This window comes from Benincasa hispida, chromosome 12 (assembly GCF_009727055.1).
Source record: "Benincasa hispida cultivar B227 chromosome 12, ASM972705v1, whole genome shotgun sequence".
Lineage (NCBI taxonomy): Eukaryota > Viridiplantae > Streptophyta > Magnoliopsida > Cucurbitales > Cucurbitaceae > Benincasa > Benincasa hispida.
In genome coordinates, this window is record NC_052360.1 from 57902967 (window position 1) to 57916850 (window position 13884).

The 13884-nt window shown below is 27.2% G+C and overlaps 1 protein-coding gene across 1 annotated transcript; it reads left to right on the forward strand.

Annotated features, from left to right (window-relative positions):
• Window positions 1–281: 281 nt before the first annotated feature.
• Window positions 282–7190, forward strand: LOC120067284 (stem-specific protein TSJT1-like). Its single transcript, XM_039018821.1, has 5 exons — window positions 282–628; window positions 5046–5286; window positions 5402–5522; window positions 5612–5721; window positions 6893–7190. Exons 1-5 carry the CDS (start codon window positions 426–428, stop codon window positions 6959–6961), a joined length of 744 nt encoding a protein of 247 aa, XP_038874749.1. The 5' UTR covers window positions 282–425; the 3' UTR covers window positions 6962–7190.
• The last annotated feature ends 6694 nt before the right edge of the window (window positions 7191–13884 follow it).

The window sequence follows — 13884 nt, forward strand, 5'->3', positions numbered from 1 at the left end:
GAGAAATCTATTTCAAATTTCTATTAAATTTTCATAATTTTAATTATTTTATTTTATTATTATATCATTATATTATATTTTATTCACATCCGTCGTCATCCTCAATTTCGCAACAAAAACGAAATAAGAAATCCAACAACTTTTTTTTTTGGCAATTATGTAGAAAACATTATCCCATGTGGGACCCATAATATTAACCTTTAGATTATTATAAAGCAAACGAAAGTACTAAAATACCCTCCCCTCTCGAAACGGCCCTATAAATTTGGGCCCAGATTCGTTAACTCTCTCATTCCACTTCCCGTTTCTGCTTCGGAGTTTCGATCTTTCGTTTTTTCTTATATTGTTTTTTTTTTCACTTCAAAATCAAAAAATCAAAATTCATTTTTCTTCTTTGAAGTTCGATTTCTCAGATTGAGTCGAATATGTTGGGAATATTTAGCAGTTCGATCATGTCACCGCCGGAAGAACTGGTGGCTGCCGGCTGCCGGACACCGTCGCCGAAGATATCGTCGACAGCGCTGGCGAAGCGGTTCGCTGATTCCAACGCTGCCGTCGTCTCCCTCCAGATCGGCGACCATGTCCACCTCGCCTTCACTCACCACAACGAATCTCCCTTGCGCCCCAGGTACGGGAAATTCTCTTATCAAAACGCCGTCGTACGGCTGCACTCTGCTTTCCCTAAACACGATTTTTTTCCCCTCATGAACTTAGTAAATATTAACTTCTGAATTTTGTGGGTTGAATGTTTAATTTGGGTTCAATATTTTTTTTTAAAACAAAAATTATGGATTTTTTAGATCTAAAATTAAAAGATTAGTTTGTGCTCAAATGAGCTAGCTAAACTGACGTAATAATTATATTATCAATTTCGATTAAAGGTTGAATTCCTTATCCTTTCATTATTTAATATTTTTTTTAAATAAAAGTTTAGAGCATAAAAATTTTAATTTTATGTGTAGTGAGGGCTCAGACTTATTTAGTTCAATTGTTGTAGTCGATAGTTTTATATATTTATAAACAGATAGGAAATTTAAATTTTGTCTTATGAAATTAAATGTTTGAATTTTATATCAAATAATAAGTTTGTGAAATAAGAGAAAAAAGTTGAGCATATAAATTTAATTCCATTTTCAAAAGTCCAAAAACAAATTAAATACAAATACTTGTTTCTAGTACTTATAAATCCTAACTTTACTTTACTTTAGACACCACGTATCTGAACTCTAAAAATTAAAAAGCAAAACATTTATAAGACTTCTTAATATTAAAGAAATGGAAAAAAAATCATTTTTATTCTTATATTTTAGATCTAGTTTATATTAAGTCCCGATTTTAAAATCTTCCAAATTTAATCCAAATTTGATTTATTATAAAATACTATAATTTTATTTTTGGCATTTGAATTTTCTTTCAATTTTAAACCTTACGTGTCGAATTTTATATTTTTAACCTTGATTTTTCATTCATACTAATTTTTTTTCCTTAAATTTTGGATCTAGTTGATATCTAATCCCTAAATTTTAAAATGTTACACATTTAATCTTTTGAGTTTGATTTATTATAAAATACTATAATTTTATTTTTGACGTTTGAATTTTCTTTCCATTTTAAACCTCATATCTTGAATTTTATATTTTTAATTTTCATTCTTCATCCATGCCCACTTTTTATCTTTCAGTTAATTTATTTTAATAAATTAAAAATCACTAAAAAAATATATAATTAATTAAATTTTATTATTTCTATCACTTTTAAAATTTATATTTTTAATTATTTTAATTAAACAATAGAAATTAATGTGAATGATTGAAAATAATTATTTGGTGAAGAATTGAGATTAAAAACGTAAAATCTTGAAATTTATGGAATAAATTGAAACAAAATTTAAATATGAAAAGGAAAATAGTAGCATTTTAAAAACTTGAGATTATATTATAATAAAATTTAAATTTTAAAAATTAAATATTTAATATTTTAAACTTATAAACCAATGACATACAAATCTAAAACTTCATAAACAAAACCGAGATTAAAAGTGTAACATGAAATTTAAAATTTATGGACCAAAATGAAACAAAACTCAAATCTCAAAGATAAAAATTTAATATTTTAAAATTTAGGAAAGGATAGAAATGTATTATTTCTTAAAAGAAAATTAAGAAAACAAACAAAGAAACAAAACAAAACAAAAAGTGGTGTATATATTTGGAAGGGTGTTCTTGCCATTTCACCGTTTTATTTTCAAGAGCACAAACGACCATTCCAGTTTCTGGAAAGTGAAAATATATTTATTTTTATTTTTGTAAAATTGGGAAAAGATGTGTTTTCTTTTTTCCGCCTTCATATTTTCATAGAAGAATTTTGCATACATAATTGTTGAAGTGACACATCATATCATAGACTTTTGGTATGTGACACATCAAAATTATAAATATATACTCTTTTTAAAAAGATGAAAAATTATAAATATATAATAGATCCATATAGAAATGTGACTTGATAGCAATGGCTAAAGTAGTTATTTTTTAAAATTAACATAGATATTTAAAAAGGGGCCTAATTATCGAATAGTTATTCTTAAAACTCTTTGAAGTTCAAGAAAATAGGACCGACTTATATCATCAGGGTCTTTTAAAATATTTAATATTTATCCTTTATAGTAAAAACTTACAAATTTAAATTTTTTAATATATATATTAAATTTACGATAGGGACAAATGTTAGTAAATATATAATANTTTTTTAATATATATTAAAGTAGTTTTCTTTTCTAAGGCTTTCTTTAGTACATTGAACAGAAAGGTATCGGGACTTTAGTTATGTCTCACTCATAATATTTTCTTTTATAAATATATAATATGTCACAAACATTTGATATTCGGGCACTATGTTGTCGGTGCCCTAAAGTTTAGGATTGGGATAATTTTGTCGAAATGTAGTAAAATGAATTAAAATATTTATAAATATAGCAAAATTATATTATCTATCATTGATAGACAAGATAGATTATTATCTTCTATAATTTATTGATAGTAATAGATGTCTATCAGTGTACAGTGAATTTTGTTATTTAATAGTATTTTAAGAAGTTTTATCATTTAAAACAATTTTCTAATTTTTAATTATGTGTTTTTTAAAAAATATTTAATAAGTCTTTAATCTTGGTTTATGAATTCTCAATATTATGTTTGATAAATATTTTTATATGTTCAACAATTAAAAAAAATCATACTAAATTGCAAAGTAGACAAAATTTAATTTTATATAAAAATTTCAAATATAAGGATTAATTTGACACAAATTATAGAGTGAAGAATCTAATTGGATAATATAAAGTTCATAAAACTGTAGACATGACATTAAATATATTTTGGAATCAAATAGTTATAGTTGTTAATGCAATGTTCAAATTCATTAATGACTATTATTAAAGGAAAAAGAAGGAAATTTCAAATTCAAATCAACAATTTCTTTTAATGAAAATTTTCTTGTAATTCTAATAGGACCATAGAGTTGAAAAAATGATTAATTAGAAAGTATTGGAAAAAAAACTAATTAAAGGTGGTCCAAAAGTGGGATTGTCTATCCCTCTGATAGTAATGTTGCTATGATATTTTAATTCATACGAGATATTTATTAGGGAAGAAAAATGATAAATGTACTTTAAAACTGATGAACTTAGTATAAGCGACGTTAATAAATAACAAATTAAGAAGTTTATTAACTTTTAATTATGTTTAATGAGACATTTTTTGAGCTGCCAAGCTAAATTGGCACACTCATGAAGTAGAAGATTACACTTTTGTAATTATTTTTAAACTAAAATGTTAAATAACAAAGTTCAGTCTTTCCATTATGAAGTCTGTGGTTATATAATTTTTTAATTTTTAAAAGTGTTGTAGGATCTCTGATCTTTAACTTTAATATCTAATATGCCTTTAAATTTTTAAATTTGTATTTTACAATTTTTTTAAAAAATTAGAAAATTTCTACTGATAGAAAAAATGTCAAACTATTTATTGAAATAGCAAAAAAAATATTGGTAGATATTGATTGACTTCTATTACATAGTATAGTATCAATTATAGATTTCTATCCTTGATAGATATTGATAGACTTCGACTTTCGTTAAAGAAGATTAAATTTATTATTTTGTGTTCCTTATTTTTATATTTTTTAAAATTTCCTAAAAAATAATTAGTCAATTAAATATAAAAGTGTGGTAACTATTTATTTTTTGTTTTTTATTTTTTAAAATTAAGTTTATTTTCCTTTTACATTTTTTTCTTTAAATTATCATCAAAATTTTAAAAATAAAAATAAATTTTTAAAGGTTTTTTTTAAAAATAGTGTTTATAGACTTACTTTTTTTTTAAAAAAAATAAAACGATACTAAATGAGACTTAAACTTTTTTTTTTTTTGGTTTAACTGTAACAAATCAATGAATTTTAAAAAACATCAAATTGAACAAATACTTTATAGATACAAATATTAGAAGTCTAAGAAATCTATTTGATGCAATTTAAAATTTAAAAAAAAATATCGAACATTTCTTTAAAAATTCAAGGACTTATATATATATAATTAAGAATCAAATATACAAAAATATTATAGTTTTGCAACTAAACTTAGTAATCCTTTTTTTTTTTTTTTACTTTTAAATCATTATTGATTTTTCTTTATTAAATTATAAATTTAATCCTTGGATCTGGAACCTTATCTTTTATTCTCTAAAAGAAATTACAAATTGGTCTTCAAATTTTGCATTTCTTAATTTCACATATATATTAGACACTAAAAATTTAGCATTATATTAGACATGAAATGTAAACCTATGTATATAACTAATAGATCAATTGTTTATTTATTTATTTGAAAAGACTAATAGATCAATTAATAAGTATCATGGATATTAAATATAGATTTGAAAGTAATGGACCAAATGGAATAACTTTTATTTTTATAAAAATAAATTAGGTATTAAAAATGTTGTATTTATTGGATAATAGAAAAATGAAAATCCAAATAAACGGCATTGCAGATCATTAGCGGTGAAGGATGAGATATTCTGCTTATTCGAAGGAGCTCTAGACAATTTAGGGAGCTTGAGATCCCAATATGGCCTTCCAAAATGCACCAATGAAGTTCTCTTAGTAATCGAAGCTTACAAAGCTCTTCGTGATCGAGCTCCATATCCCGCCGACCATGTCGTCGGCCATCTCACCGGCAGTTTCGCCTTCATCCTCTTCGACAGCTCCACCTCCACTCTCTTCGTCGCCTCTGTAATTCCCCATTTTCCCAACATTCTACCTAATTAATTCTTCAAAAATCGAAGTTACTTGTTTTGATTTCTGATTCTGCTCTTTCGATTCGATTTTTGTTTTTTGGTTTTGCCAGGATCAGATCGGGAAAGTGCCTTTGTATTGGGGAATCACTGCTGATGGATACGTTGCGTTCGCTGATGATGCTGGTCTTCTCAAAGGTGCTTGTGGAAAATCACTCGCTTCGTTTCCTCAAGGTAATTTGGAGAATTAGGGCTTGATTTTTTGACGACTTGGAAAAATTAGGGCATGGATTTGAGATGAATTGTTTGTTTTTCAATTTCAGGATGTTTCTTCTCTACTGCGGTGGGAGAATTGAGATGCTATGAGAATCCGAAGAACAAGATTACTGCTGAACCTGCTCCTGAAGAAGAGATCTGGGGAGCAAAATTCAAGGTATACCATTACCAAATTACTAATTTGCTTAAATTATAAGAAACAATCTTGACTTTTTCATTTGTATAAAATTACTCCTATAAATATTTTTCCTAAATTTTTATAAATGTTTAAAAAATACTCAAGGTGGAAATTCTTTAAAATTTTAGACCAAGATTGAGCGTAATAGTGACCTAGAATAAAAATTTGGATCACTGTCTTGTTTTAAGTTGATTTCTGTTTGAAATTTTAAAGGTGATTTGTCAATTTCATATTTGTTGTTTTATAATTCATTTAACTTGGAAGATAATGTTTTTAATTATATTTAGAGTAAGAACTGAGAATTTATTAGAGGTTAAAACTATAGCATTTATTTTAAAGTTTAAAATTAACATTACAACACTTATCTTATTTTTCCAATCAATAGTTAGGAAAATAGATGCAAAATTGGGTTGGAAATTTAGTGAAAGCATAATTGAGACAGTCAGTTCTGAGTATCAATGACAAACTTTTTTTCCTCTCGAGTGATGAACACTGTTGAAGAGTCAAAAGATAGTATGATTTAACATTGCACTTGATTGCCACCACATATTGGGGGAAAAAAGACATCCCCATAGCAATGATCTTATCTCAATGGAACTAGAAAGTACTTTAGCCATAAAGTAAAACAATGCACTTTCTTTTACACTCTAGATATCATAAAATAGTGAATAAATAAATTTCAAGGACACATTTTTCAATGAGCAAGTGTATAAAAATTAAATTCTGTAACATAGGGTCCCACCCATTGAATGATTGAACTATTCTTTATATCTTCTTTCATATCTACTCAACTTTGTTCCAAAATGATGTTCTTTAAACTTTGTTATGAAGAAAGTATTCAATCCATATCATTTTTCATATATTTAATGAGGTTCTCATTTCAACATATATTTTGTTCAGCTGACCCAAAGAAAAAAGTTTACATTGTCATATGCATCGAGCCAAGTGTTAGATTTGCAAATCGAAATTTATAGGGACAATCAGTCACTGTCTATTGTTCTTTGGTTTAAACCATATTATAAAAATTTCTTTGACTACCGAATGTAGCAAGGTAAGGTGGTTGTCTTGTCGAACGGAGTGAAAAATGGAACATTATAAAAGATAATTCTTGATCCTTCTTATGGTTATGGTGGATGTTTGACTTTTTCAGGTAGAGAGGCCAACAGCTGTTTCAGCCACAGGTTTAGGGTATTACAATTTTCCAATGGAGATTTCATAGATCTACTTGAAGGGAAAGGTGAGAATGAGGGGCTTTCTTGTAATAATATGGTGAATGGTTTGATTTTAAGGGTACTGTAAATATGAGTCTTTAACGTAGAGATTTGCTTGGTTTAATTCTAGACTTTTTTTTTTTTAATCCTTTTTGTGAGACAATATTGTACATATAGCCTCTACCTGCTCTGTTTGGGCTTTTGTTTTAATAAAAGTGTCTGCAATGTGTTCAAAAAGTTTGTTCATTTTTGGAGAGAGTTCATCTTCCCCCCCCGCCCCCATTTTATTTTCTATTCTCATTTAATTTTATGTGGAGAATATAAATGGATGAAATGATTTTCTAAAGACAAACTTTCAATAAATAGTTGATTTTTTACGATGAATTTTAATTTAAATGGTTAAACTGTTTTTTGGATCCTTTTTTAAATGATTAATTCATGGCTAATTCTTCATGAAAAATTGTTTCATATTGTGTTATTTAACTATTCATGTATAAGTGTTGAAGAAAAATGTTTAAATATATCAAATTATTCATACAATATCATTATTTGTGCATAATCGTTTTATATATGATTTTTTTCAAATAAATAATAACGAAAAGATCAACATGGATCAAAACATACTTGAAATTGGGTCTGTCTAATGGATGACCCAAAAATTAGATAAAAGTGTGAAGTGACCCATTTTTTAGAAAAAAAAAAAAAAAAGTCGAAATAATCTTTTGTTGATGTCAAATTTGGGTGAAATTACTAAAATATATTCACACATATACAGAAAAGTGATCTCGCTCTTGTCCCGTCTCTGGCTTATCAGAGTTGGTCGTATTGGAGCTGCTTGTGTGATAAAAAGATGTATGAAGAAGAGAAAAAAAAGAAGGACAATATAGTAACTTCACGTGGTCATGATATCAGTGAAGGGGCATTTAACATTTTTTTTTTTTAATAAAAAAAAAAACTGAGTCATTTACCATGACTTTTAAAATGGATGTTGTGGACAATTATCTTTTTAGAATATTGAATTTTGTTACTATTCCTTCAATTAGCTCCCAATTTGAAATGTGGGCCATATTGTGGGGGTGTAAAGTGAGAAAACTCTCCAAGCTCATTTTAAGGGACTCATTAGGCCTCAATATGGGCTACCTCGTGCTACTGTGGATGTCATTTTGGATCAGCCCAACTTGATGTCGGCTTAAGCATTCTAAACGTTTTGAAGAAAAAAAAAAAGAATTTTGGTAGTGGTATCAAATGAGATTCAAATGTTTATTGACTTTCATTTTCGTGGTTCTATCTTGGGCTTTCTTTAGGCCAATCGTTCGTGTAACTCTGATGCATGATCTAGCTACCCATACTCAAAAGATTCCATTGTTTAGTTAATGTGACTTGAAGAACACCCCATGGGTAGGTTTTGTTCTTTATTCTGACTCTTTTTAATTCTTTGTTTTTGTTTACTCCCTTGTTTTCGTTTATTATACTAAAAAAATTGTACCTAAAGTTTTAGAGTGAATCAATTTAAACACTCTATTTGTGATTTTTTAACTACCTTCTCTTGATTTTACTTCAACTAAAAATCATTTGAATAATATCTCTTAATCCTACATTCCTACGGAAGTAGCTTTAAAACAATATTCTATAATTCTTCATACAATATAAAGAGAAAAATAGAGAAATAGAAGACGATGAAAAATCAGTGACAGGTTGGCCGTGAAATTTGGTCAAATCGTACACAAATTTCAAATTTATGCCTACAAAGCTTTGGATAAAAAAAGATCAATTTTTATTACTGAAATTGTCAATTTGTATCCATTTTTACTCTAAATTTTATATTTCGTTAACTAAACTTTAGACTTAGATGAGTATCATCGTCCTTGACTCTGCCAACTACATCTTATGGCAGACGACATCAACAGTAGACCCACAATTCATGCTCACAAGGATAAATCATAGAAGAAAGGTAGAAGAAATCGTTAGAGAAGAATCCAATTTATTGTTTGTTTAGATTCTTTTAATATACTTCCAACAATTTTAATTTTCACTTATTAGTTTATTATTATTTTTTAAAAAAATTCAGCTTATTTTTCAACCAACCCAATAAATTTTGCTATGTAGTTAAATGAAGTAGTATGGTCATCTCATCCACGTTAGTATTTAACTATCTAGTTTAAAATTAAATTAAACATCATTTAGAATCCATCTTAAAAGTATGAAAACTAAAGTATATTTTTTTAAACCTTAGATCAAATAGACATTTTCTCTAAATTTAGAGAATAAAAATTTTGTCTTTTTTTTTTAATATATATATATATATAATTAATGTAAACACATAAATGAAATGGCGGAAAAAAAAAGGGGATGTGCTTGGAGACGGAAAAAAAAAAAGGTTTGAAAAGAATTTGCCGTAAATAGCGCGGGCCTGAGTGAGAAAATGACTCAGCTAACACCCAATTCTTTGGACACATTAACTAATTAATACGTTTGGGACCCACCTTCCATTAACAAAAATAAATAAATATTAAATAAATATCATTTTCGCTCCTATATTTTTTATTTTTTTCAACTTTAATCACATTCCTTTCAAATATCAAATTTTAATCTTTGTATTTTAAATAAATCTTAAAATTAGTCTACATATTTATGATATATTGTAAATTAGTCTTTAGTATTCCTTTTATAAATGCGAAATATATTTATTTAGTGTCAATTTTGAATAAAAATTGTTGTTATTATTTAACTAATTTCCATAACCACATTCGTCGATCTCAAAATTGAATGATTGATGGAGTAGCTTGTTAGATAATAGATGGAGGTAAATCTAAATATTATGAGATAAATTTTTTACTTTAGCTATTTTTTTTTACTTTAACTTTGTCTTCTAATTGAGGGAGTGAGTCTGGTTTCAATATCTTTATAGTATAGCTTGGGTTATTTATTTTTTATTTTGCAGAAATAGCAAAATCCTCACCCACGCCCTTCACATGCAGACTCCCTCCCTTCTCAATCGTCTCTCCAACTTTCACGTTCTAGTCTCCGTCTCCAGGTCGTTTGGATTTGATGGAGTCGTCGGATAGCAGTTACAGTACGACATCGAAAATGAATGGCGAAAAGGATGAAGTAGAGTAAGGAGGACGAGAAGAAGCCAGTTGTGCTTTACAATATTCGGCTATTGGCATTTGAGCCTACCTTTAGTCTTTGAAAGTATGGTGGAGGAGGGGGACAAGAGCATTCATGGACGTCGAGAAGATGGTTATTGTTGCTGGTAAGTTCTTTGCAATTTTTTTTCCTCTCTCAGTGTCAATACTATATCAAGTATGTGTATCAATAGTGTATCAAATATATCAAGTATATATCATTAGTGTTTCGAGTATGTATGAAGTATATCAAACTTTTTTTTACATTTGATGGATGGATTTGTTTTTTTTTTTTTGGTAAATTTGAGTTATGGATTCGACGGAAAGTAAAATATAATATGATTTAAAACAAAAGAAAAGGAAACAAAAAGATGTGGGACCCGCCTTTGATGCGAGACGTGATGTTTACGCCATGCAGTTTAACTTGACGTCTCCAAAATATTCTTCCATATAATATTTCATAACATAACTACATCTATTTATAACCTTTCACCCCACATTGCTCGAGATTTTATTTATTTATTTTATTTTTCAGAAAAATAAAATGTTGAATTATAAAATTAGACTTCAAAATATTAGGTTAAAAATCATTTTTAAGTTTAAAGGGTAAGAATTTAGTTTCTAAATTTTAGTGAGTAACGATTTAGTTTTTATATTTTCGAAATTATAATAAGTTAGTCCTTAAATTTTAGTAGGTAACAAGTTAGTTCTTGTGTTTTGAAATTTTTAAAAATCCAATCTCTATTATGAAAAATCACTTTGAAATTAAGTGTATACTGTGACGACTTAATCTTTGTAATTTATTAAAAATAATTAATTTCAAAACAATTTAACGATGTATATGTGTAATAAACTTCATTGAATTCTAATGACATTTTTTACAATAAAACTAATTCGTTACAAATTGTAAAGTATGAGAACTACATTGATACTTATTAAAGTTCAATGAGTTAAATTGAAATGAATTGTTACCAACAAAAGTTTAAGGACTAAGGTGTTATTCTATTGAAAGTTTAGAGACCAAGAGCGATTATTAACCAAAATTTTCACATGAGTAACAGATAAATATTTAAAATTTTACTATAGTTAATTGTGTATATATATAGTTTTACCAATAGTGATATGGTTTTTTTTTTCTTTAAGGTTAGAAAGGTCCTTTGATTTTTGTAAGACTTATTCTAATCCATAAACTTTTAAGTATTTAAATTTAGCCCATGTATATAAATTTTTAGTATTAATTCACAGTTAAATTTTCCAAAACAAATTTCGCCTCTATTAGTTATTTTTTTAAATAAAATTTTTAATGTCGTGTTTAGTAGGTCTCCAAACTCAAAAAATTATCTAGTAAGGCTTTAAATATTTTATTTTGTTCCTTATGGATCTTCAAATTTAAAAACTATTTAAGAAGTTAGATATTAGTTAAATTGATAGTTGAAAGTTTGGAAATTACCAAACTTTAACTTAACCATATGTTGCTTGACAATAACTCGATGCTTCCTATTTGTGTAACAATGTTTATTGATTATATAATTTGTATTAAGACCACGTTTACTCCGATTAAAATATAATCTGTTAATGGTAATCTGAAAAGTATGTCCCACTTGATTACATTTGTTGTTGTTTACACGTGCTCTGTAATTGTAATGAATTGTGAGACTCACCTTCAAATCTGTAATCAAAACGTGTAATCTGATTGAGGAACGAAGAGTGCACAATCTGATTTTCATTGAAAATTATGTGGGATTCACTACCTTTTCCGTTACCATTATCATTACCATTAAACATATTTTTACTCCAACAGTATGAAGATTATGAATTTGTCACATTTGTTATTACCTGTACCTTTACTGTATTGTCAGGATGTTAGGGTCAAGCAGTAACGATAATAGTAAAATGTGAAAAATTCATAATTACAAGTAAATGCGATCAAAAGCAATCTAATTATGTTTGTGATTCAGGTCTATTACGATTCATCAATCAATGAAATCTCATCCCGATTATAACCAGTTTTCTGTTGGGATTAATTTTTTCATTTTTGTGGTTCCTATGGTTTGTAAGTTTTGAATACGAATTATTTATTGAATAAAATAAAGAGTTATTTTATTTGACATTTAGATTTCATTAACTCAATCCAATAAACTAGTCTTTGTGACATTACGGATACGACCCACTTTGTAAATGTTACAAAGATATAATCAAAATCATTCACGTTCAGACATGTGAGTGAGGATATACTATACAAAGAGTTTGTATAAGATTGAACTGCGAAATGATTAATCTTTCTTTATAACACGGTTGACAGAAGAGATTAATATTTCATAAGATGACCATAAGTAACTTGACCTTAATCTTTAGTAAGTTATGAACTTCTGTTTATGAGGGCAGTCATTTGATTTCTATGGGTGAGAGTGACCTGTGTTGCTGACTCAATATGCCTACCATTTTTTAGGATTTGTCTGAATAGATAGCTGGGAATATAGCTACACGAGATGGAGTTCGCTCCTTCCTGTGTTTGGGGTAAGCAGATAAATTTCTTCCTTAAGTATTGACTCTGGGTCTTGAACAATGTGGCGTCTCTCTTTCATGGGCTTGAGATGGTTTTGTTTATGATAGGGCTATAAATATGTTGTTCATTAGAGGAACAGTGAAACTTAAGAAGCAAGAGATAATTACAGAGTAAAATAGTAGTTTAATCCAACTGTAATTACGAGCAATTCGTGAAGGATTGACCTATTGAAAATGGTTATATCCATGGACAGAGAAATATGCTACAGTGCGAAGAATGCAATTATGGATCTTTAATGGAGTAACCCATAGTAAATGAATGTTGATTATTTTAATTAATTTAATTTCATATCATTGGAGCTTCTAATCTGTAGGCCCATTAAGCCTTCTTGCTAGCTCATTAAAGATAAAAACAAGAATAATTAGTTTTGGAATAATTTGAATGGTTCAAATTGAATAAGAGAATTGTATAAGATACCATTAATATAATGTATATGGATACATTATAAAATAAAATGTTAATTTTGAATGAGATTCGTATAAATACTATAGGTTATGAGAGATTAATATGATTCAAATGCATAGTTAATTAAATAAATGATATAATTAATTCATTAATTAGTTATTATATATTAAATATGATCTAACATACTAATTAAATTAAATATATGATATTGCATTTCAATTAATTAATTATGTGGGGTAAGTTCAAGAATAGTGTATTTTTTGAAAGTAATAACAAAATATGGTATATAGAAAGAAATTACAAAAGTAAGGTGGGGAAAAAGTATTGATAAAAATAGGGTAACAAAATCGTGGACCCTGTATACGATTTTTATGTTAGCTAACAAACTCGTGGACCCCTATTTTTATTATTTTTTTTAATTGTTTTTTGATTGAAGTGATACAAATAGGAACAAATCTATTTGAATTTTACGACAAATTTATGTGAAAAAAAAATCTACGGTAAAACAAATATATGTGAAAAAAATAGATTTAGCCGTAACTAGAAATTTGATTCAATTTTTATTTTATCATAGACCTTTAAAAATTTGAATTTTACCGTAGAAAATTCTACAAAAATACAAAAAACAATAAAAAAAAATAAAAGAAGATAGAAGTTGGAAAAAACGGAAAAAAATATATTTAACCTTAATTCGTGACTAGAAATTTAATTCAATTTTTATTTTATCGTAGGCGTTTAAGAATTTGAATTTCACAATAAAAATTCTCCAACAATGAAAAAAATGCTAAAAAAATAAAAGAAGAAGATGGAAGTTGGGGGAAATGTGAAAAAATAG